Source organism: Panthera onca, chromosome D2, assembly GCF_046562875.1.
Source record: "Panthera onca isolate mPanOnc1 chromosome D2, mPanOnc1 haplotype 2, whole genome shotgun sequence".
Taxonomy (NCBI): domain Eukaryota; kingdom Metazoa; phylum Chordata; class Mammalia; order Carnivora; family Felidae; genus Panthera; species Panthera onca.
The window spans coordinates 33146109-33172714 of record NC_138349.1 but is presented as its reverse complement, the minus strand read 5'-3'; the positions used below and the strand labels follow the sequence as shown (position 1 = coordinate 33172714).

General features: G+C 44.6%; 1 protein-coding gene across 1 annotated transcript in view; it reads right to left on the bottom strand.

Annotated features, from left to right (window-relative positions):
* Positions 1-26606, bottom strand: part of PDLIM1 (PDZ and LIM domain 1) — a 48968-nt gene that overhangs the window by 9605 nt on the left and 12757 nt on the right. Inside the window, exons 2-4 of the mRNA XM_078434617.2 lie at positions 22011-22162; positions 20323-20407; positions 15389-15588 (exon numbers count right to left, since the gene is read on the bottom strand). Coding sequence (XP_078290743.1) covers positions 15389-15588; positions 20323-20407; positions 22011-22162 — 437 coding nt within the window. The remainder of the gene's footprint in view (positions 1-15388; positions 15589-20322; positions 20408-22010; positions 22163-26606) is intronic.

Here is a 26606-nt window from a genome sequence, read left to right as displayed (position 1 = left end):
TCTGCTCAGATGTCCCTCCTCAGAGAGGGCTCCCGGTCCCCAACTGAAAACCCGCCCACCCCCGCGGTCACCGTCTTCACTCTACGGCATCTTACCCCACTTTATTTCTCACCCTCGTCCTATGAATCCTACATGCATCTGTTTCCTTATTGTCCCTCTCCCCCTAGACAGTGAGCCCCATGAGGACAGGGCCTTGGTCGGTCTTGTTCACCAGTACGTTCTTGACCCTGATCAGTGCATGGCACAGGGCCAGGGCTCAGCCGGTGTGAGGGAAGTGAAGGGCAATTGCCAAAGGGATCAATTTGCTGCACCCTCTCTGCTCCTACGGGGTCACAGGGTACCCTACAGGGTGGCAGGACCTCCCAGGGGTGTGCCAGGGAAATGGCAGCCCAGCCTCCTGGGCCCAGATCAACCTTGTTTCTCAGGCTCAGTTGCTTTTCCAGAAGCTGCCATCCTCTAGGGAAGAGGGACAGTGCGCCCAACGGGGCCAAAGAGCAAACGTCAGAAGGACAGACAGTTTACCGATGCAGATGGATAGGTCTATGGGTCTGTGCGCAAGCAGGTTGTAACCTGTGGGTGACAGAGCTCTGTGCTACCCAGCCCGCCAGGCCACCTCTCAGCAGCGGCTCTCAGCAGTCTTTCTCAGCAAATCTAACCACTTTGTCTTTAGGGCTGAAGCCACTCCTCTAAGTGCAAGTGAGTTGTGCCAATGACATTTACTCCCTCATTGCCCACCCACCCTCCCACCCACTGTGTAATTCGTTCACGTTCCCTCTTAAAAAGAAAACAGGTGTCTGGGTAATTATAGGGGTAATCCTCCCCAGGTTACCTCTCCCTCTCCTCTTTCTCTCCCTTTCCCAGTCAGCCTCCCGGTGGGGGGCAGGCGGCACTCGGGGTGCTCAGGTCCCCAGCTGGAAGCAGAGTCAGTCACATCAGTGAAGCTCAAAGATTGAGGGAAGGTCAAAAAGGAAGTAGAAAGACGCATCAGCTGGTCACCTGCACTGGCTGCCGTGCAGGGAAGGGAAGCCAGCCACCGGCCCTGTCCACTGCTGCCGGTCCCTGCCTTTGTCTCTCCCCCTCCCGCCCACTGGGGACTGTGGGAGCCTCCCATCCCCCAGGCAGGTGATGGGCCACCTTGAGGAGTGGTCTTTTTTTTTTAAATAGTTTCATGAAGTTGGGTTTTTTTTTTTGTTTTTTTGTTTTTAAATTTAAACCCAACTTAGTTAACTTATGGTGAGAAGTGGTCTTAACCAAGGGCCATTGTCTTCCTCTGGCCACCTCTGAGTTGTATGCCTGATTCTCTGTGAGTCTTGAGTTCTGAGCTTGCCCTGTATAAATATATTACATTATTTTTGATGAATGTTTAATGTTTTTTCCTATTACACTTAGAACTATTTTAAAATCGAGATCAGACCATGGAATGTTCTTGGGAGAATTCTTCCCCTTCTTTGGGGTATGTCGTTATGTCTGGAAGCCACCAAGGGAACGTTAAAAATGACAAAGCTCAAACCACAAGGTCATCACTTACTCTTCCAAGAAACAGTCTTGTAAACTATTTCCGTGATTAAAAAAAAGGAAAACAATTTACTGTTTATTCTCAAGCAATGATTAGATTGTTCTACCACTTGGCAATTTATAAAACACGATCCATTACCTCATTTCAAGCACTGAGACATATAAGTAAAAAATAATATCATCCACAAAACAAACGAACAAAGAAGGAAAGAGACAAACCAAAACCTCTTAACTACAGAGAAAAAACTAATGGTTCCTGGTGGGGGGTGGGGGGGTGGGCACTGGGTGAAACAGGTGAAGGGGATTAAAAGGACACTTATCATGATCACTAAGTCATGTACAGATTTGTTGAATCGCTATATTGTATACCTGAAATTAATATAACACCATATTTAACTACACAGGAATTTTAAAAAATCAGTATCTTCTTTAAAAAAACAAAACAAAAATAATATCCTCAGTTAAAAAAAAAATTGATTCTAGGACAAAAACATACATAAGAAATGGAGCCCAAAAAAGCATATTCTCATTTTTCGTATGTAGTAACAAATGGAAGGAAGAATTCTACAGCAATCAGTTACAAAAAGGTAACAGACGAAACTGAGTCACCAGGGAACAAGTAGTTGTGGGGTCGGCTGGGGGCGGGGGGGAACATTGAAAATTAACCACGTTCTTCTGAGCCCAGTTTTCCCATTTTAATAACAAAATACAAGCTTTTAATCAAACTCTACTCCTTTAAAAAACAAACTCAACGCTGTTGCACTAACCCTATGTTACACACTTGGTTTCCTAGTCCTGGTTTCTCCCCTAGTCACAGTAGTTACTCTTGCTATCAAATGTTTGACGTTTTGTTATCATGTTATCTAAACGTTTCATAGTTTTTCTCACTCTTTCAGATCCCAACCCCGGGACCCCTCTCCCTGTGATAGCCAGGTGTTCAAGGATGCCAGTGGTCCTTGGGACGAGAAGAAACTCCCTATAAGTTTGTCTAGCAGAGGAAGATTCTGGAGGCCAAGCCTGCTGCCCCTGTGTGACCCCCTAGGCCTGCTCCAGTCAAGAGTAGTGGGGGTGAAGGTCAGAAGGTCAAGGAGGACAGAGAACAGCAGATCCCTGTCTCTGGGGAAGGGATCAGCACAGCGGCCGCGGGATGAAAGTCCGTTTGACGGAAATAATGAGGTGACCAGAGTGGGGACATAAGGGGCTCTTTAATCTTTTTAGAACTTGAACCAGCCCCGGTGCAGCAAGTTGATAATCTGTATATAAATCCCAACTAAAGTAAGGAGGCCACAAGAAAAAAGTTCCCACGCTGATAAAACCTTAATGGCCCAGTTTCTCACATAGTAAGTCAACTTTGGTTCCTCCCTAAAACTGCCTGTGTGTGAGACAAAGTTTGGGACAAAAAGGGGGATTACTTGAATTATAAGAAGCATCCAGCAGAGAGTCAATGTGGGGCTCGAACCCACAAACTGTGAGATCGTGACTTGAGCTGAAACTGGATGCTCAACCGACTGAACCACCCAGGTGCCCCTATGTTAGTCATTTCTTAGATTTTTTTAATGTTTGTTTATCTTTGAGAGAGACAGGGTGTGAGCAGGGGAGGGGCAGGGAGAGAGGGAGACACAGAATCCCAAGCAGGCTCTAGGCTCTGAGCTGTCAGCACCCGATGCAGGGCTCAAACCCAAGAAACGGGAGATCATGACCTGAGCCGAAGTCAGATGCTTAACCAACTGAGCCACCCAAGTGTCCCATTCATTTCTTAATGGTCCATCTCCAAAGGGTGGCCTGAGTGGCCTTCAAAGGCCACTGAGATCACATCGAAATCTTTAGCTGCTCCATCATCTCTCTCTCTTTTTTTTTTTTTTTAATGTTTATTTATTTTTTGAGAGAGAGACAGTGCATGAACGGGGAAGGGTCGGAGAGAGAGGGAGACACAGAATCCAAAGCAGGCTCCAGGCCCTGAGCTGTTAGCACAGAGCCTGACACAGGGCTCAAACTCACAGACCGTGAGATCACGACCTGAGCTGAAGTCAGACGCTTAATCGACTGAGCCACCCAGGCACCCCCATCTCTCTTCTTTTAAGTAAACTCTATGCCCAACGTGGGACTTGAACTCATAACCCTGAGATCAAGAGTCACAAGCTCTATGGACTGAGCTGGCCAGGTGCCCCCCAGGCCAGTGGGAGGTCTAGATTTACACACTCGCCAGGCTGTAATGAGGCACCCCAAGTATCCACTGGGGTGGTATCAAAGAAGGGCCAGTAGGGAGCCTTTTTTCATCCTATGCATCTGGAATGAGAAAAGCCTAGGAGAAAGTGAGGACTCTGAGAACCAACCAGTAGTAACAAGGCCACCACTTACTCCAGTGGTCGCAGCAGAGGGCACGTGGGTAGCCAGACGTCTCACTCCTGTCCAGCAGTAAGGAATAGGCCTGAGTAACCTCAGTGTCAAGACAGGCAAAGTGGGGAAACTGGACTTCTACCCCTACCTTGGTCAAGACCACTCCTCAAGGTGGCCCATCACCTGCCTGGGGGATGGGAGGCTCCCACAGTCCCCAGTGGGCGGGAGGGGGAGAGACAAAGGCAGGGACCGGCAGCAGTGGACAGGGCCGGTGGCTGGCTTCCCTTCCCTGCACGGCAGCCAGTGCAGGTGACCAGCTGATGTGTCTTTCTACTTCCTTTTTGACCTTCCCTCAATCTTTGAGCTTCACTGATGTGACTGACTCTGCTTCCAGCTGGGGACCTGAGCACCCCGAGTGCCGCCTGCCCCCCACCGGGAGGCTGACTGGGAAAGGGAGAGAAAGAGGAGAGGGAGAGGTAACCTGGGGAGGATTACCCCTATAATTACCCAGACACCTGTTTTCTTTTTAAGAGGGAACGTGAACGAATTACACAGTGGGTGGGAGGGTGGGTGGGCAATGAGGGAGTAAATGTCATTGGCACAACTCACTTGCACTTAGAGGAGTGGCTTCAGCCCTAAAGACAAAGTGGTTAGATTTGCTGAGAAAGACTGCTGAGAGCCGCTGCTGGGAGGTGGCCTGGCGGGCTGGGTAGCACAGAGCTCTGTCACCCACAGGTTACAACCTGCTTGCGCACAGACCCATAGACCTATCCATCTGCATCGGTAAACTGTCCGTCCTTCTGACGTTTGCTCTTTGGCCCCGTTGGGCGCACTGTCCCTCTTCCCTAGAGGATGACAGCTTCTGAAAAAGCAACTAAGGCTGAGAAATAGGATGGGATCTGAAACTGGATATTGAAAAAAGGACTGGAGAGTATACTGATGGCAAATAAGCCCATGAAAAGATGTCTGACATCTTTACCCATGAGGAAAGTACAAATTAAAAGCAGAATGAGATATTACTACACACCTATGAGAATGGCTAAAATAAAAAATAGTGACAATACCTAAAGTTAGAGAGGATATGGAGAAACTTGATTATTCAGACATCGTGAGTAGGAATGTAAAATGGTACACTGTACAAAAAACAGTTTAGCAGTTTCTATAAAATTAAACATGTAACTAATTACCTTATGATCCAGCAACTGCACTCCTGGGCATTTCTCCCAAAGAGCTAAAAATTTATGGTTGCCCAAAAACCTGTTCACAAATGTTTATAGTAGCTTTGGGGGCGCCTGGGTGGCTTAGTCAGTTGAACGTCTGACTTTGGCTCAGGTCATGATCTCGCGGTTTGTGAGTTTGAGCCCCATGCTGGGATCTGTACTGACAGCTCAGCACGACCTAGGCCCTGCTTCAGATTCTGGGTCTCCCTCTCTCTCTGCCCCTCCCCTGCTCACACTCTGTCTCTCTCTCTCAAAAATAAATAAAAATTTATTTATAAATTTTTATAATTTATATTTATAGCAGCTTTATTTATAACAGCAGAAAAACAGACACAACCCAGATGTTCTTCACTGGGTGAATGGTTAAACTGTGGTCCATCTGTACCACGGAATAAAAACAAATTAGGATACAGCGATCAGACAGAAGATCAATAAGGAGACAGGTTTTGAATCACACTGCAGACGGACTGTGACGGACTATAAAACACTCCATCCAACAACAGCAGAATACTCATTCTGCTCAAGTGCACGTGGAATATTCTCCAAGACAGAACTTGTGTTAGGCCACAAAGCATGAGAAAAAATTTAAAGTCTTAAATTTAGGAAGACTGAAATCATCAAGTATCTTTTCTGACCATGATGGAATGAAACAAGAAATCAAGAGCAGAAGGAAAACCGGAAAATTTACAAATATGTGGAAATTAAACAATACACTCCTGAATAACCAATGGGACAAAGAAGAAATCACAAGGGAAATTAGAAAATATTGAGACAAATGAAAATGAAAAACATGAGGCGCTTGGGTGGTTCAGTCGGTTAAGAGTCAGACTTCAGCTCAGGTCATAATCTCACAAATTTGTGAGTTCGAGCCTGCATCATGCTCTCTGCTGTCAGCACAGAGCCTGCTTTGGATCCTCTGTCCCCCTTTCTTTCTGCCCCAATCCGCTTACTCTCTTTCAAAATGGATAAACTTTTTTAAAAATCAGCAAAAAATATAAATAAATAAATAATAAAAGTACATCTTAAAAAAAGAAAATGAAAAAATAACATACCAAAACTTATGGGATGTGGCAAGCTGAGAAGGGACTTTATAGCTATAAATACCTAATTAAAAAAAGAAGAGCGATCTCAAGTAAGCAAACTTTATATCTCAAGGGAGAAGAAAAGAACTAAAGCCAAAGTTAGCAGAAGGAAGGAAATAATAAAGAGCAGAGCACAAATAAACAAAATAGTGGAGAGAAAAACAATGGAAAACCATCAACAAAACTAAGAGTTTGTATTTTTTTGTTTTGTTTTGTTTTAAGATCAACAAAATTGGGGCACCTGGGTGGCTCAGTCAGTTAAGCATCCAACTTCGGCTCAGGTCACAATCTCACAGTTTGTGAGTGCTGACAGCTCAGAGCCTGGAGCCTGCTTCAGATTCTGTCTCCTTCTCCCTCTGCCCCTCCCCCACTTGCACTCTGTCTCTTTCAAAAATAAGTAAACTTTAAAAAAAAAAATTAGGGGTGCCTTGGTGGCTCAGTAGGCTGAGTGTCCAACTTCAGCTCATGTCATGATGTCATGGTTTGTGGGTTTGAGCCCAGCATTGGGCTCTGTGCTGACAGCTTAGAGCCTGGAGCCTGCTTCAGATTCTGTCTGTCTCTCTCTGCCCCTCTCCCGCTCACACTCTGTCTCTCAAAAATAAACATTAAAAAATAAATTTAAAAAAATAAACATCAACAAAACTGACAAACTCTTAGCTAGACTAAGAAAAAGAGGGAAGACCAAAATAACAAAAAAATCAGAAATGAAAGAAGAGGCATTACAATGAATATGACAGAAATAAAAAGGATCTTAAGAGATCTTTATGAACAATATGCACAAACTGGATAAGCTAGAAGAAACAGATAACTCCTAGAAACATACAACCTAAGAAGATGGAGTCATGAAAGGAAAAAACCTGGACAGACCTATAATAAAATAACAAGGTTGACTCAGTAATCAAAAATCTCTCAACAACAAAAAACTCAGGACTAGATGGCTTCATTGGAGAAATCTACCAAACAGTTAAAGAAGAACTGACACCAATTCCAAATAACTCAAGAGGAGGGAACACTTCCAAACTCATTCTATGAGGCCAGCATTACCCTGAAACCAAAACCAGACAAAGGTACCACAGAAAAATAAAACTACAGACCATTATTCTCAATGAGCATTGATGCAAAATCCTCAGTAAATGGAATTCAACAGCACATTAAAATGACTATACGCCATGACTAAGTTGGATTTATTTCTAGAATGCAAAGATGACTCAACACACAAAAATCAATCAATGTAGGGACACCTAGATGGCTCAGTTGATTAAGTGTCTGACTCTTGGTTTCGGCTCAGGTCATGATCTCCCGATTTGTGAGTTTGGGCTCTGTGCTGACAGTGCGGAGCCTGCTTGGGATTCTCTCTCTGTGCCCCGACCCCTCTTGCACTCTCTCTCTCTCTCTCTCTCTCAAAATAAGTAAATAAACTTAAAAGAAAAAAAAGTCTTGTTAAAAAAAAATCCATCTAATACACTTCATTAATGGAACAGAAGACAGAAACCACAAGAGCATCTCAATAGTTAAAAAAAAAAAAATTGATAAAACTCAACATATTTTCATGATAAAAACACTAAGCAAATCAGAAATAGAAAGAAATTACTTCAACATAATAAAAGCCATGTATGCCAAGACCACACCTAACATCATACTTAACTGGTAAAAAATTGAAAGTTTTTCCTCTAAGATCAGGAATAAGACAAGGATATCTACTCTTCTTTTTTAAATTTTTTAAAATGTTTATTTATTTTTGAGAGAAAAAGAGAGAGCACAAATAGGGGAGGAACAGAGAGAGAGGGAGACACAGAATCCAAAGCAGGCACTAAGCTCTGAGCTGTCAGCACAGAGCCCGACATGGGGCCTGAACCCATGAACTGTGAGATCATGACCTGAGCTGGTTGGTTGCTCAACAAACTGAGGCACCCAAGACGCCCCAATATCTACTCTTACCACTTCTATTCAACATAGTACTAGAAGTCTTAGCCTAAGCAATTAGGCAAGAAAAGGAATAAAAATTATTCAAATTGGAAAGGAAGAGTAAACTTACCTGTTTATAAATGATCTTATATGTAGAAAATCTTAAAGATTTTCCACAATAAAAAAATTTTTATTTCCACAAATAAAAACATTGAAACATTGTTAGAATGAAGGAATTCAGCAAAGCTGCAGGACACAAAATCAACACACAAAAATCAACTGTGTTTCTATACACTGACAATGAACAATCCACAAAGAAAATTAAAAAACAATCCCATTTACAATAGCATCAAAAGAATAAAATCTTTGGGAATAAACTTAACCAAAGAGATGAAGACTTGTACACTGAAAACTATAAAACACTGATGAAAAAAATCAAAGAGGACACAAATAAATGGAAAGATATCCATGTTTATGGACTGGAAGGATTAATAATGTTAAAACGTCCAGGGGCACCCAGCTGGCTTAGTCAGTAGAGCATGTGACTCTTAATCTTGGGGGTGTAAATTTGAGCCCCACATTGGGTGTAGAGATTACTTTTAAAAATTTTTAAATGTCCACATTACTGAAAGCAATCTACAGATTCAGTGCGAGCCCTATCAAAAATTCGACGGTTTTTTTTGTTTTTTTTTGTGGAAATAGAAAAAAGCATCCTAAAATTCATATAAAATCTTAACGGGACCCCAAACAGCCAACACAATCTTGAGAAAGTAAAGCAAAACCAGAGGTATCACATTTCCTGATGTCAAAACATAATATAAAAGCTACAGCAACCAAAACAGTGTGGTACTTGCATAAAGACAGACATACAGATCAATGGAAGAAAATACAGAGCCCAGAAAAAAACCCTGGCAAATAGGGTAAAAATGATCTTTGATAAGGATGCCAAGAATACACAATGCAGAAAGGATTGTCTCTTCAATAAATGGTTTGAGAAAACTGGGTATCTGTATATAAAAGAATGAAAATGGACCTTTATCTCACCATAAATAAATCAGCTAAAAAATTGACTAAAGACTTAATGAAATAAAAATCCTAGAAGAATACATAGAGGTAAAGCTTTCTGACATTAGTCTTGGAAATGATTTCTTGAATTAACACCAAAGGCACGGGCAACAAAATCAAAATTAGACAAGTGGGAGTATTTAAACTTTTTAAGAACAAACTTCTAAACACCAAAAGAAGCAATTAACAGAGTGAAGAGGCAATCTGTGGAATGGGAAAAATATTTGCAAACCATATATTTGATAAGGGGTTAATATCCAGAGTATGTAAAGGACTCCTACAACTCCATGACAAAAAACCCAAATAACCTGATTTTTAAAATGAGCAAAGGGTGTGAATACACATTTCTCCAAGAAGATACATACTGGCCAGCAACAATATGAAAAGTTATAGAATAGCTGCTACCAAAACACACACACACACAAAAACAAAAAAACAACCATCCAAAACGAAACCAAAAACCAAGACCCAAAAGAACCACAAATGTTGGTAAGGATGGAGAAACTGGAACCCTGTGCACTGTTGGTGACAATGCAAAATAGCATAGTGCTATGGAAAACACTATGGAGGTTCCTCAAAAAAGAAAAAAGAAAATTACCATATGACCCAGAAATCCTGTTTTTGGGTATCTAGCCAAAAGAATTAAAATCAGGATCTCAAAACGATATTTGCACACTCACGGTCATTGCAACATTATTCACAATAGCTGAGGGGTGGAAGCAACGTAAATGCCCATTGACAGATGAGTGGATAATCAAAGTGTGGTACAGACAGACGGTGGAAGATTACTGAGCCTTAAAAAAAAAAAAGCAACTGTCACATGCTGCAACATGGATGAATCTTGATGACATTATGCTGAGTGACATAAACCAGTCACAATGCAATAGATAGCTGCGTAATTCTACTTATATGAGGTACCTAAAATACTCACTCTTAGAAACAGTGCAGGAAGGGAAGAGCAGGGTTGTTCAATGGATACAGAATTTGTTTTGCAAGAAAAAGTTCTAGAGATCTGTTGCACAAAGATGTGCGTATAGTTACCAGTCCTATACACTTAAAAAATGGTTAAGATGATAGATTTTATTTTATTTTATTTTTAAGATTTATTTTTAAGTAATCTCTATACCCAACATGGGCTTGAACTCACAACCCTGAGATCAAGACTGAGCCAGCCAGGTGCCCGTAAGATGGTATATTTTAAGTATTTTTACTACAATGAAAAAAAAAATCCTTAGAACAGGAAAAAAAAAGTTACTATTGGTACAACCTGAATAAATCAAATAAATCTCCAGTGAACGATGCTAAGTTAAAAAAAAAACAAAAGCCAATTCCAAAAAGTCACATCTTGTATGATTCCATCAATATAACGTTCTTGAAATAATAGATAGCAGATAGCAGATTAGGGGGTTACCAGAGGTTAAGGAGGGTGGGAGGAGTTGGGTGTGGCCATTAAGAGGTGACATGAGAGATCCCTGTGGTGATGGAAATCCTCTCTCTTGCCCGTATCGATGCCAACATTTCAGTTTTGATACTGTACTATATAGTTTTCAAGGTGGTACCACTGAAGGGGACGGGGTAAAGGGTATAGAGGACCTCTATTATTTCCTATAACTGCATGTGAATCTACAATTAAGATAAACAGTTTAATTACGTTTCCCCACATGATGGAAGTTAAGCGTTAATTGGAAATAATGTAGACATAGATTTTTAGTGCTTGCTATTTATGTAAGTGGGGGTGAAGGATGCAGGTTGACTCAGAAAAACTCTTCATGTCTGAGATGCCTCAACTTGGTTACCCCACTGTTCACCAAAAAATGCAGTACTGAGAAACCCTACATAATCATTTTTGGAAAAGGAGCCTAGCCAGAATGCTCCCTACGTTTTAGTCTTCAAAGGCCTGGATGTTGGACCTGTAATAAGAAACCAGAGGAGTAATTATGGGCACCAGGAGAGGACTCCAGACTCCCGAGCCAATTTTCTGTGGGCCACGGGCAAGTTTAGCTAGGTGGCAAACAGCCACCTTCATGATAGAGATTTTCTTCCCATCCAGCTGTGAACGCGTCAGGATTAATACCATCCCTCTGATATCATCTGAATAGAGAACAATGCATCCCTTTATTCCCCCTGCACCTGCTTAGATACAGGCCTCGTGAGTATATGGGGAGATCTCCTGAGAACACAAGTTGGAAGAGTTAGTATGCTTGGACTACTGTGTTGGTGAAGGGAGCCCAACCAATCATTCCATGAAGAGGCCACCACTCCATCAGGAAGGTGATGAATGGTGCTGGTTGGCAGGACTGAAGCCACAATGCTGGAAAGAAAGAAGTCTACCATAAGTCACAGCAAAATCTTCTCCATAATGTTTATCTGCATGCTTCTGCTCTTCTGGAGGCCCCAGTACTCAGAAGTGATGGGTATGGAGTCCTCATGGGCAGTGAAATCAGGAATAACTGGCATTCACTGAGCACCTGCCAGAGGCCAGGTGCTGTTCTGGGTGCTATTTGCACACCTCAGCGCATTCTCTGAATAGCATGCTGGTGAGGTAGGTCATTTAGGTGTATTACACACACCTGAGAGATGGGGGGGCTGAGTCTCAGAGAGGTTACATGGTCTGCCTAAGAAGCCCAGTTGGAATTCAAGGGCCCTCTATCTACGAAGCCTGTACCTTTGGGAAAGTATTAAGCGGCATCACATCTACAAGGAAATACAGGCTCTGAATCACCAGAAAATGGCTATAGCCCCTAAAATCAGTTGAAAGAGGTCGGAAGGCAGGTGAAAGCTTTCGTTTGAACACAGCAACATTTCCTCCACCCACCTGGTACACAGAAGGCACTCAATAAATGAGTGTTAGGCTGAACTGACCTAAAGGCTCTCCCAGTCAGCTGTGTGTGCGCTGGGAGCACAGGCGGCGGATGGTGCCCTCTCGCCCTCCATCCTAGTTTAGTTTGGAAGCAGCAAAGCGGTCTGTATCGTCACGTGGGGACGCGGCCCTAGGACGCCCTGTGAGACACGGAGCCACACACACACTAGGCTGCTTTGAAGTGCATGGGACAAAGAAACTCAGAGTGAGCCCCAGGGAATCAGTGATGACCTCAGACACAAAGTATGAAGAGAGCCAATTGTGGAACCTCTGAATTTTACAGACTAAACAGTGGGGGTGAGTGAGTGCCTGGGACTTCTGCTGACTGAGCAAGCAAGTTACCCCGCGGCTGCTGGGTATGCAGGACAATCCTTCTCTGAGAATGCACAAGTGGCTGCTCTAGAAGCAGGCTAGTAAGCAGAGCCCCACGACGGGTAGCATGGCCCTTTCGGTCACTGTCTTTGCCACAGGCTGCTGGTATTCCCACTGTTTCTGGATTCATCTTCAAAGAGTTTGAGATGAGGCAGAAGCTCGGCCCCCTATGCGGAGAAAATCTCGAAGGAGATTCTTGGTACAAGACTCAGAGCCTGCTGCAGCCAGGGGACGGGGGCTGGAGGAAAGGCTTGCAAGTGTCCAGACAGTTTCAGACTTAATTGTTTCAGATTGGAGGCGGAGAGCAGGCAGGGAGCATGAAAGGAGAAAGAAGACATTAATGAAGGAATAACCGCCAAGGCCATACTAAAAATACTTCCCAGGCACATATTTCTCCCAATGCATAGCAGCTCTTTCAATTAAGGATGTGTCATTTCCTGGGTTATTAAATCCAGATCGCAGAACATTCCACTCTAGGACAGTAAAAGAGGGTCACGTTCTCAGCCTCCACCAGCACCAAAGCAGCAAAGAACAGGGATCATGGCCCTTGGTTTTCCTGTCACTCGGCTCCCAATGGAGCTGCATGAAAGCAAGGTTCCCTTCAGGGTGTGTCTGTGGAAAGCTCGGGGGGCCCGGCACGGCGCTCTTTCTCAGATACCTCCAAATTCCCCTGTAGTCACTTTGAAGGACATCATCACCTCAAGCAACTGGCTTGAAGGCACTGCAGGAATCAGAATTTGGGGGAAGAAGACACTAGTAGCCACTTTGCCTCAGTTACTACAATAAACGTCAATAACCTTGAACATCTTGTAAAGCCAAAGGCATCTGGCAAAAAGTCTCCCCTACTAGACACTAAGAAACTTAAAAGGAAATCGCAGAGCCTTTTGGCGCTGGGCACAGGGACTTGCATGCAGTGGCTACCCAGTAATGTCCATCTCCCTTTGCAGGGAGAGGGGGGCTATATGCACGGTAGGACCAAGGAGCCCTTGAGAGGGATCCCCATGACAGCCCTTTCCGAACAGTTAAGTAGTCTGGAAACTCTCATGCCTTAACTCTCACCTAACCTGCCTCTGAAGCAACGGGTCTGCAATTTACTCACTCTAAGAGCCGAGCAGACTCTTGTTAAAGGTAAATTGGGAAGAAACTGAACAGCAAAATGGGCTTTAGGGCTAATGTAAGAACTGAGGATTCTAAGTGGGAAAGATCCTCAGAGATTGGACAAGGTTTGGATCACATGGTATTTTCCAACAAATGTAACTGTCACCAACATTTATAAATCAGGGGGTTTCAGGGGCACCTGGGTGGCTCTGTTGGTTAAGTGTCCGACTTCAGCTCGGGTCATGATCTCACAACTCTGTGAGTTCAAGCCCCACGTCAGGCTCTGCGCTGACAGCTCAGAGTTTGGAGCCTGCTTCGGATTCTGTGTCTCCCTCTCTCCCTCTGCCCCTCCCCTGCTCATACTCTGTCTCTCTCTCTCTCTCAAAAATAGAAACATTAAAAAAAAATTGGTGGGGGGGGGCACATGGGTGGCTCAGTCGGTGAAGTGGCCGACTTTGGCTCAGGTCATAATCTCATAGTCTGTGAGTTCGAGCCCCGCGTCGGGCTCTGTGCTGACAGCTCACAGCCTGGACCCCACTTCAGATTCTGTGTCTCCCTCTCTCTCTCTCTCTCTCTCTTTCTCTGACCCTCCCCCACTCACACTCTGTGTTTCACTCTCTCTCAAAACGAAATAAACATTAAAAAATTTGTTTTTAATAAAAAACAATTTTTTTTAAATCAGGGGGTTTCAGATAAAAAGAGGCTTTCTGAGAGCTTCTGTTTCAGTGAAATTAATTAGCAGGAATTAATTAATGAGCAGAGCTGCTGGAACCACTCTGGGCTGCTGCACATCCAGCTGCTTACAGGCCACTCTGCTCCCTTTGTCTGCACTCTGAGCTCTGCTCTCAGGTCCTTATCTTCCCTGCCACATTTGGGCATGGGAGGTGGCAACTTGGGACCTAGTCTGTCCCCTTTTAACCCACAGAGAGAGAACTGGTCCCACCTCCTATTCTCCATCCTCAAACCCAGTTCCTTTGCTGTGGGTTGCAGTATCCCCAGTGTTTCCAGATTCATCTTCAAAGAGTCCAGGATGGAGCGGACACTGGGCCTCCTATGCTGGGAAGACAGAGGATACTCTGGATAAAAACTGAGATTGGTGACAGGAGGGGACAGGCCTCCCCAGCCCTGAGAAAGCTGTTTCCTTAGAACTCTCTACCCTGTCCACCTGCAGCCCTCCTCTCCCCTGTGTCTGCCCCAGATCAGAACCGGTTCCAACAGACACTCATTTATATCCTCACAAACTTCTATTATTTCCAGTGGGCCACTGTAGGGAAAAAAGCAGACGCTGGTTCCCAAACATTTCATCATGAAGTACTCATCCTTTGTTCAGATCAGATGGTGAACACAAGCAGAAACCCCAAACTATAAATACTAAAGAATATCTCAGGGGGCACCTGGGTGGCTCATTCAGTGGAGCGTCTGACTCTTGATTGCGGCTCAGGTCATGATCTCATGGTTCGTGAGTTCGAGCTCTGCGTCGGGCTCTGTGCTGCCAGTGCAGAGCCTGCTTGGGATATTCTCTCTCTCTCTCTCTCTCTCTCTCTCTCTCTCTCTCTCAAAACAAACAAAAATATCTCAGGAATCAGTAGGACTGTCAAAGAGGGAATATGTTCACTGAGAAGATGATGATGACCAGAGAAATCAGGGAAATAACAATGTCAGTCTTGGTGAATAATTGATTAGTTTGTGCCAGATATGGTACCAGACGCTTTACATGTTACTTCTTATGTTCACAACAACCCTATACGGCAGGTGGTATTTGCCCCTTTTTCAGAGATAACGGAAAATGAATGCAGAAAGAACAGTGCTAAAGTAGACAGTTTTCTCTCTGGGTTGGTGGCTCAACCTCTTCCCACCCGTCTGGATGAACCTGGTCCTGCCATGCGCAGCCTTTTCCAGGACTGGCCTGTGGGGGGATCCAAGGGCCTACTTACGCTCTGCCATTTGTCTCTTGCCCGCTGGCTGCTGTCTTGGACTCCAAGGCGTTGTTGAAGTTGGAGATGTTTTCAGAGGAATAGAGGCCAGCTGGATTGTTGTACTGGTTTGTGATGACCCTGGGGGCAGAGCTGGTGGCCGGTGAGGCAGTAAAGGGCACGGCACTCCGGTTGTGGGCACTCCCTATGTGTGGGACCTCCTGTAGGCAGAGATCAGAGGAGATCAGTGCACACCCCCGAGAGACACTGCAGGCTGAGTGCCAGAAAGAAAGGTGTTCTGTTGAGCTGTGGTAGCCCTGGTTCAACACCAAACTTCAACTGAGGGGCTCTGACGTGCCCACCAGACACACAGGCAACGGACCCACTGACCGACCGACGACCGACCGACCGGGGTAAATCTCCAGCTGGGCATGTGGGTTTCACATGCCAGCTCCACCTTGTTCTCCCTGGAGGCCCAGTCAAAGCCTAATCTGCTGCTAGGCACCCCCTGGGCATAACACCTCTAGATGCCTTGGGCTGTCATGATCCAAGCTTGGGCTGAAACTCCCTTTCAGAGTACATTCCAAAGGGATTACGGTACAAGGAGGAGAACAGGCAGGCTCTTGGTGCCTGGGTCAGTGCAGAGCAGGAGATGATAAAAGGTAGAGACAAACTTCCTAGAACTGAGGGGATTAGACAAGCAAGATAAGAAGCCCACGGGGCCACCGGGCAAAGCAGCTGCTGAGGAGGCAGAGGTGGTTCAGGGCTCCAGCAGGAAGGGGTAAAGGGAGTTCAGGATCTGCAGTTTCTCTAGAAGGACAAGGCTGCCCAGATGGAAGGCTAGGCGATACCTGTTACAGGGGCGGTGCCTGGGGGGAGCTGACGGAGAGGACTTTGATCTCGTCTGGGCTCATCCCCCCCTCTTTCTGTAATTTGAGACAGTGCCCTCCACCCCTTCCCTGGACTGCCAGGAGCCAAGGATAATTCCTACAGCTCCAGAGCTCATTGCGTCTTTGCAAACAACCCCCCCCCCCCCCCCCCCGCAAACTTTCTAAACTAACATTCCTGGTTTTAAAAATCATGGATTTTTCTGACAACTCAGTCAGGAAGGTGCTTTCTGCACGAAGCACGAATGTCCTGGACCCACCCGATAGCACGCTCTGTGCAGCTACTAAACTCAACATGCATCGTATTTTCTGTGTTCCCCAACATAGAACCTTCCTGAACGCTGGCCCCCTTCTTAACACTCAGGCCCAGAAGAACTGATCCCAAAAGATTTCCTTCCAGTCTTCTGTCTGTTGCTCCTTTTTTTTTTCTTAATCTTTCACTGAAACGTTGTCTTTCACGCTTTCTTAGAATACATTACAATGAAAAGTAACAATTTAATTCACTGTGTACTGAGAGAGAGAGAGAGCGTGAGCATGTGCACACAAGCAGGGGAGGGGCAGAGAGAGGGGGACAGAGGATCTGAAGCAGGCTCTGTGCTGACAGCTGATGCGGGGCTCAGACTCACAAACTGTGAGATCACGGCCTGAGCTGAAGTCGGACTCTCACCTGACTGAACCACCTAGGCGCCCCTCACTGGGTACTGATTAAAAATAAAAGACAAAAAGAAAATAGTTTTATGATTGAGATTTTTCACTATTCAGATAGGCCTCTCTTCGACAAGTCAGAACCAGTGAGGTTTTAATGTATAAGTTACATTGAGCGGACTTTGTCCACACTGGACAAAAGCTAAGTACACACAGATCATTCACAAAAGGGGAAGTATAACTAGTTAAGAAAATGACTTTAGCAGGGATACCCGGGTGGCTCAGGCCAACTTTGGCTCAGGTCACAATCTCACAGCTCATGAGTTAGAGCCCTGCACTGGGCCCTCTGCTGTCAGTGCAGAGCCCGCTTCAGATCCTGTTTCCCTCTCTCTCGCCCCTACCTCGCTCACTTTCACTCTCTCTCTTCCCCTCAAAATAAACCAAAAAAAAAAAAAAAAATGACTTTATCAGTAATCAAAGCATGGTTAAGTAAATCTTATGGCACAACTGCCATGAGGAATAATACGTAGTCGTTAACAGCAGGGGACTTGCAGATGGTTGGTGGCCTGGGACTTTGGCCCACGTCAGTGGCTGCCCTACAGCACTGCAGGACAGACCCACAGCTGCAGCCAGGGACGCAATTCCGTCGTCACCTCCGTCTCCACGGCAATTCCAAGGAGCAGCACAGGATGCTGAGCACCAGGGAAGATTCCTATTTTTCTGTTTTGGCTCCATTTTTCCCATCATTTCCTCTCTGGCTTTGGGCAAGTTATACCTCTCTGAGGCCATTTCTCATCTTTACATGGAAGTAAGTAAAGCTTTCTCTCACAAGCACTTGGTATGACCTATCAGTGTACCAACGACAGTGACTGCCACAAAGCAGACATTCAGTCAGTGTCCGGTCCCTTCTCCCTCCCCAGACACACATTTCCAATTAGAATGGAGAGTCAATAGAAAATTATTCCTGTTGGACGTTCTCCTTTTTCACTTTATAGAGAATCTTCTGAGAATACATCCGTTTTGTACTTAAAAGGAGTATCTCTAACCCCATGTGAATACTGGTCTTTCCAGAAGTCAGGCGGTTAATTCAGGGCCTGCCTCTGGAATGGATGATGTAATTGTTTGGGCTTTGTATTTATCAGTCTCCAAGGAAACTGAATAATGAGGAAATATAAACTAGGTGTGTGACTACCCTGACCTCAGATAAGCCGGGGTGGTGGCTGGCATTACATGACCTAACAGATCTTTTAATTATAGATGAACTCTGTTCTTACTCATTCTTTTATTTTAGAATGACTGGAAGTGAAAGGTTTTGGGAAAAGGAGAGTGGGAAGTTTTTCATAGGAACAAAGAATTACTGAATCAAAAGAAAAATATACTCAAGTTAGGTGTTAAAGCATCAGAGAACTTTTTAAATTTTTTTTTGAAGAGAACTACCTTCAAAATACTAATACAGGAACCAGACTATAGGCTTAACGATGAAAATTCAAGCATAAGATATAAAAAGTATAACTGAAATGGAAGTATTCCCTTATGTAAGTGAAAAGTAAGATTTTAGGTAGACCAAATCAGAACAAAACCATTTCTTACGTATTATAAAATATGTCACAACTTAGCACATTAGAACTTAACACTTATAGTAAATTCAGTGAAGTGGCTAAGAACGCCTTGGGAAATTGGAATTAACAGTGGCACATTTAAAATTAGTTTGCACGCGGAGTCTGGCTGGCTCGGTAGGAAGAACATGCAACTCTCGATCTCAGGGTCATGAGTTCGAACCCCATGTTGAGTATAAAGATTGCTAAAAATAAATAAATAAACTTAAAAAATTAACTTTTTTACAACTGCTAGTTTACAACTGAGTGCCATTTTATGAGCTTTCCTTATAGGAGCTGAACATGTTCATGCCAGTTCTGAAATGCCAGATTCAAAATTGTCCTTGATGTAACTCTTAGGATTTCTTGAGTATGATTTTTATTATATTAATGAAAAAAATGCTGTATGCCTACATTTCAGAAATTTTAATGGATACCTTTGAGAAAACATGACTTACAAACAACCATTTATTCACACCAACATACTTTGTGAGTTCATTTTCATAGAAGCTTCTGTCATGTATAAAGGAGATCTAGTTATGTGCTATCTTTTTATTGTATCTTGATTCATCATAAAAAGTAAGTTGTGTCCCAAATTTTTTTAGGAAAAAAAATTAAAGTTCAAATCTTCAGCTGGGGTTAAATGTATAACAATCACACATCAGCCTAAGAGAAGTTTTCAAAATCCATTCTCAATTTACTTATTATTTATTTTTTAAGATTTTAAATCAAGTAATCTCTACACCCAACATGGGGCTTGAATTTACAACGCTGAGATCAGGAGTCACATGTTCCACTGACTCAGCTGGGAGCCCCTATTAACTTGTTATTAATAATTCATTAATTTATCCAAGATACACACTTTGTAAAAAGTAGGTCAGGCACAAGGAATTTTACAAAAATGTTCTAAACATTCTTAAGTTTTTTCCACTTTTTTTTTTAAGTTTAGTTATTTATTTTGAGAGAGACAGAGACAGCATCAGTAGGGGACAGGTAGAGAGAGAGGATCCCAAGCAGGCTTTGTGCTGTCAGTACAGAGCCCGATGAGGGGCTTGAGCTCACAAAGCTGCATGATCATGACCTGAGCGAAACCAACAGTTAGACACTTAACCGACTGAGCCAGCCAGGTACCCCTCCCCTTATTTCAAAAGAACACCCATCCCATTCATTGTAGATAATTTAGAAGATGCAATTAAGGAAGAAAGAAAGAAAATCACTTACAATCGATTTGTTTACAAATATGGGATCTTTAGACAGTTTACTGTCCTCGGAAATTCTATTCGGCTGACAAATTGTGCACTGACCGCCTAGCAGTTTCAGTCTGAAGTGACTTTATTTTAGCGATTTTAGGGTCTCAGTGAAACAAAAATGGAGATTTCCGTTGCAAGGCTCATGGAAACAAGAGAGTGGGGTCTGGGGAGGAGAGGCAGGGTTACGATTCTGATTCCCCTCCAGGTTCTAGGCCTCAGGACCCACACTGATTTTCATGCCTGGTATGATTCACATGTATCTGAAATCCGCAGTGAGCTGAGCCAGCTCCTTTATTTCATGCAGTCCTGCCACCCTATTCTGCACAGGAAAGCTTCCACCCGCTTCCTGTATCGCTTCCTACACTCTGTGTCCAGCCCTGGCCCTGGCGTCACTGCCTTGGGGCTTTCCAGCTCTTTCCTCCCGCGTTCCCTTACGGGAAGAAGTGAACAAGAGCCAGGTCCCAGGGTTGTCTGTGGAGGGCTCTCCTGACCTTGGCCCAGGCCCCCAGGGCAGGCCAAACAGTTGTGTCAAAGGAAGACAAGACAGGAGCAGTGGCAAACGGTGAACAAGTACTTACTTGGGGTTCAGAGGCTAAATTCATCTTGTACGGATGACGTTTCCCTTCCTCTGTCACCAGGGGGGACCAGATTTTTTGTTCAGATCTGCAACACATTGACAATGTTGTTTCATTCATGCTAAGTCACATATACTAAAAACAGGACGGGAAAATGCCCACTGCTGCCTGACTTCTGCGCTCTGAACACTCTGCCTGCCACTCGCCTTCCCCTCTGTTTGCCACGACTGTGATCTTCCCAAAGCACCCATCTGATGACGTCTCGTCTGATGGCTTCCCATGTGGCGCAGACCTCTTCCAGCCTCACCCTCCATCATTGCGCTGTGTCGCTGACCCCCAGCCACACCAGCCTCCTCTACAGTCCCGAGCAGCCTCACATGGCCTACCTCTGTCGGGACAGAAAGAGCTTCTCCTTTACCCCTCCCAGTGTTCTTGAGCCAGACTGGGGAACTGACTCACCAAGTGTGAAGGCTGGCTGGCCCAAATAAAAGTGATGCTTCCCTTCTTGAGTGTGCAAAGGATTTCTTTGTACTTATCACATAGCATAAACCTCAGTCTAGTCTAAGCTTTCATTAGTGTAGAATGAAATAGAACATTTATGCGTATCCTGTATTGTTAGACTGCCAAGCACAGGGCCAGATACAAGATACACCTGTTGAATTTGTTGGTAGATGAATAAAAAAAAAAATGAATGAATGAGTGTCTTGGAAAGGATTTGGACTGAGGTAGAAATGGAGAGGAGAATGAGGGACAAACGTGCTTTTGAGGGGATAGAAAAAGTGGTGTGGGGTGACTCTCGATCTCAGGTTCTTGAGTTCAAGCCCCATGTTGGGGGCCTCCTATAGGGGCAGGGCTCTAACATATATGAAATATTCTGACCTCCTGCCCTACACCTGGTCCTCCCACTAGTCCTACAGCACAAGGTAGAAAAAGCGATAAACCTATTTCAGATAAGAACCTGAGCAAAGGGCCCACGATGAAGAGCAGTGGAAGCCAAAGTTAATTGCATTAAACAGCAGGTAAGCAGAAGATCAGAATGAGGAATGTGAACTTGATCCAACAGGAAAGAGGGAGCCAGCAAATATTAAACCAAATCTCTCCTGACATCCAGCCCTTGCAGGAACCACCCCCCCCACCCCCGCCCAAGACTAATCAGAAACAGAATGGGAATTCTACCCCAGTGACCACTCCCAAGCCCAAGTGCTCTCCTCAAGCAGCGACCAGACCCGTTGAGAACATTCAACTATCCTTTCTCGTAGCACTTAAGCTTACACGCGGCACTTTGTCTAACGTGTTGGTATCTTTCTCTGCCACTGTAACCTCCAGGGGTGGTACCCCGGCTTCACATGGTGTGATGCAAGCAGCATCCTAAGTAGATTCTCCATGGTTTCTGAGAAGAAATTTTCATTTCATCATAGCTGACAATGCTTTACTGATTTGACTTCCTCAAAGTTTTGGTTGGTTGTGTTGGAGCAAGTGAAAACACAGAGCTCCTGGAGAGAGACGCCCACACTATAAGAAACACTGGGAAAATGCGAGAGGAAAAAGAAAAACCTGAGGAAACCCCAATCCCACAGACCTGCAGGCCTGCCGCAGGGCACAGAGCTTGGGCCGGAGGGGATCTGGGACAGGTGCGGTAGACCTTCCCACAAGCAGCCTGCAGGCGAAGAAGGAGCATTTCCACGCCTTACCTGGTGACCGTGAGAGTCATGTTGTCTGCGCAGCCCTTGATTTTGTTCTGAGCTTCCAAGTGTGTCAGACTGCTGGTGTTTTCCCCATCGATGGCTGTGATTACATCTCCGATGCACAGGTTAGCCATTGCTGCCTTGCTTCCGGGAGTGACCTGGAAAAAAGGGAAGAGCAGGTTAGTTCCTATTCGTCTCCAAGGAAACCATTGAGTAAATGACCACTGGTGTAAGTATTCACTGATCAGAGCACTTCAAAGGGGAAAAGGACTGAAATCGTAACTTTAAATAATAATAATCCTTTATATCCATGCAATACACATGCTTTACAGAGAGTCCTTTTCAATATACCGTGTCATTGGATCCTTACGACAACCTTCTAAGAGAGGACAAATGTCAGTCCCTATTTTAGAGACCAGGACACTGAGGCTTAGAAAGATCTGTGATTTACCTGGGATCACCCAACTAGTTTATCACTGTATTACTAATCATCCAACTAGTATATTTACAGAGCCAGAACCCAAACCCAATGTTCTTCCCACTCAATCTTGTTGCTTCCTTAAAATAAGTTACCAAATGGGGCGCCTGGGTGGCGCAGTCGGTTAAGCGTCCGACTTCAGCCAGGTCACGATCTCGCGGTCCGTGAGTTCGAGCCCCGCGTCAGGCTCTGGGCTGATGGCTCGGAGCCTGGAGCCTGTTTCCGATTCTGTGTCTCCCTCTCTCTCTGCCCCTCCCCCGTTCATGCTCTGTCTCTCTCTGTCCCAAAAATAAATAAAAAACGTTGAAAAAAAAATTAAAAAAAAAAAAAAATAAGTTACCAAGTATGTTAAAAACACGCACACACATAGGGATGCCTGGGTGGGTCAGTTGGTTAAGCGTCTGACTTTTGATTTCGGCTCAGGTCATGATCTCACAGTTCGTGAGTTCGAGCCCCACGTCAGGCTCTGTGCTGACAGTGCAGAGCCTGTTTCAGATCCTCTGTCTCCTCTCTCTCCGCCCCACCCCTTCTTGCACTCTCTCTCCTTCAAAAATAAATAAACATTTAAACACACACACACACAGAACATAATGCATAGCAACATCTTATTTATTTCTATAAAAATCTTATATTATTTATGCACAGAACAGATTGGAACACTTCACACAAAATTGTTCACAGTTATACATTTGTATAATGTTTTTGGCTTTTACAATGATCTTGAATTATTCTCGTAATTAAAAAAAAAAAGCAATAAAGAATACTTTAAAATATGGTGGTGCGGCTTACATGGTCTGTTTCCTCCCACTGAGAAGTTGATTACAATTAGGATCATTTCCTATAGGTGGCTGGTTTTCTGCAGCCCAATGCTTCTTTTTTTTCTTTCCCAAGATTTTATTTATTTTTTAAATGTTTATTTATTTTGAGAGACCGACCAACCACGAGCAAGCAGGGGAGAAGCAGAGAGAGAGGGAGATAGAGAATCTTAAGCAGGCTCCACACTGTCAGCGCAAAGCCCGATGCGGGGCTCAATCCCACGAACCGTGAGATCGTGACCTGAGTGGAAATCAAGAATCAGACACTTAACCAACTGAGCCACTCGGGCACCCTTCAAGATTTTGTTTTTAAGTGATCTCTACACCCAGCGTGGGGCTCAAACTCACAATCCTGAGGTCAAGAGTCACACGGTCTTCTGACTGAGCCCGCTGGGTGCTCCAGGCCAATGCTTCTGAACTAGCAGTTCCCAATTTATGGGCCACCCATGCTTGGGGAAAGCCAGTCAATTACTGCAATGGGTTGTCAAATCCATTTGCCTACTGAGCAGCAATACATGTGGACTGAATAAATATCCTGCTTCACACACCGACAGATGTACAGCTATTTTTCAAGTGAACTACAGATGTTAATACAATGAATGAAGTACAAACTCATTCGGAAGCAGTACTAACCATAGAGTAATTGTTTGCTACTAGGTATTTTCTAAACCAAGGTATGCTAAAAATACTACTGTCATCCCAGGGTTGGTCTATGACTTGTGATATTAAAAGACCTTCCTTGATGGGATTCCAAGTCCCCCGGGAGCAGAGTGGTGGCAACACACCCAGACTCCCAGTGCTCAGGGCATCCTGCCTCCCCTTGGAGCCACCGTGGAAGATCCTGTGAACATCCGGGTGTCTCCAAAAAGCCACACCATGGGTAAGAGGCCCTTCGAGGCACCAAACCAGAACACAAGGTTTGTGTGGGAGGCCTCTGTGGCTGATGCAGTTTTCAGCAGCCATGGTTTCTTTTTCTTTTTTTTCAGTGTTCACTTATTTTTGAGAGAGACAGAGTGTGAGTGGGGGAGGGGGAGGGGCAGAGAGAGAGGGAGACACAGAATCTGAAGCAGGCTCCAGGCTCTGAGCGGTCAGCGCAGAGCCCGACGCGGGGCTTGAACTCACGAACTGCGAGATCATGACCCGAGCCAAAGTCAGACGCTCCACCGAATGAGCCACCCAGGCGCCCTAGTAGCCACAGTTTCTATTCAGCCCTCACCCATCTGAAAACACTGACCCTTCTGAGATGGCTGGTGCGATGCTGTTGTCATGGCCCATCCCTCCCAACAGTTCCCTGACCCCAGGGAATAAGGGGTGGATGACTCGATCCTTGGGGTCCCTTCCAGCTCAGACATGCTATGACTTTATCAGGCAAAACTCTTCTGGAATGTAGCAGGAAGCCAGTGCAGGGATCGTGACCTCCTAACCTTCCTTTCTGGCTTTCCCATCATCTATTTACCAGAGATCTGGCTTGTAAAAAGCAAGAGACCTTGGGCGCCTAGCTTGCTCAACTGGTGTAGCATGCGATTCTTGATCTCAGGGTTGTGAGTTCAAGCCCCACATTGGCCATAGAGCTTGCTTTAAAAAAAATGGCCCCAGGCATTACTCTGTTTGGGATTGGCAATAATTCTGTCGGCAAATTCTATCTCCAGAAAGAGCAGCCTGATGGAACCCATCTATCATAAAATCTGATAGTGTGAAATCTATTAGTGTGAAATCTAATAGCGTTAAAGAGACCCCTTAGGATAAAATCCAGAATCACTAACAAGGTCCGTGCAGACCACACTTCCTTCCTCACCTTCATCATACCACTCCCCCCAACTAAGCTCTAGCTACATGGCCTTCCTTAGTTCTCTCCAACCACAGGGCCTTAGCATCTCCTGTAACCTCTGTCCTGATTAACTCAGTCTCTTCCTTCAGGTCACACTTAAATGACCCACTCTCAGAGAGGCCTTCCCTGACCTCCAATCTAAGGTAGATCCCTGCCTTCCTTCTAACACACTGTTTTTCTTCCTCATGACACTTGTCACATTAGATTTGTAAATCTATTTTGTGGGTTTATTGACTTAATGCCTGAGGGCCTACTAAACAGTAAGGTGTGTGAGGGCAGGATTTTGTCTGCCTTTTGTGCTGTGGTATCCTCAGTGCCTGGCGCAGTCAATAAATATTTGTCCAATGAATGACTGAATCTAAAATATCTAGTGTTGTTAAATATATAATATGTTGCTTTATTATACCCTTTCATAAATGGCTATTTCAAAAGGAATCAAATAATCATTTCCCTCAACAGCGCTATCCTGGAATGTAACTACCCACAAAACTAAAATGATGAGATGGGGGTGGGGTGGGAAGGGACAGGCTTGAGAAAATGAAAATAGAAGTTTCTTTTTTACTTTAAAATGCTCAGCTTCTAAGAACTCTGGAATTTCCAGCATTGGTTCAAACTGTCTTGTGGGAGAGGCATTTCTGTTAAGTACATCCCGACAGGTCCTGGACAAGCTAGAACCAGTCTTGAGAGTCCCAAGTCTGAGTAACTGGGCCCTGACCACCCCGTTTCCTGGTCTGATTTTTTTTTTTTTTTTTTTTTTTTAAAGACAAACTGATGGGAAGCTAAGGGAAATCTCAGAAAGTTATAAGACAATATCATCAGCTGGGACTTGGATGAGATCACACAGAGAAACAGATCACTTTTACTTTTGAAAAAAAAAAAATGGATTTAAACAATGCAAAGCCCTTTCACATTCAATCTAGTGTTTGATGACCTCACCACCAACATATGACAATTTCACAAAGGGGCACCTGGGTGGCTCAGTCTGTTAAGCGTCTGACTTTGGCTCAGGTCAAGGTCTCACAGTACGTGAGTTCGAGCCCCGCGTCGGGCTCTGTGCTGACAGGTCAGAGCCTGGAGCCTGCTTCAGGTTCTGTGTCTCCCTTTCTCTCTCTGCCCCTCCCCTGCTTTCCCTCTGTCTCTGTCCCTCAAAAATTAATACACCTTAAAAAAAAATTAAAAAAGACAATTTCACAGATAAGGAAATTGAGATTCAGAGAAGCCATGAATGATTCAAGTTCTCACAGCTAAAGGCTTGAGCCTGAACTTGAAAGCACATCCCCTCATCCCAAATTCCACCCCCTTTCTGTTTACCAAGATGCCACAGGAGATGCTCCCAACCTAACTGCCAGAGCCAAAGAGAAACCCAGATTTAAGAAGACTCCTCTGCCTTAGCCTCCTGCACAAGGAACTGGTGTCACAAACTTCTGGGGCGTCTCCGCCCCAGGACAAGCATCTCTGCTGCTCTGTACTGGGCTGGGCCC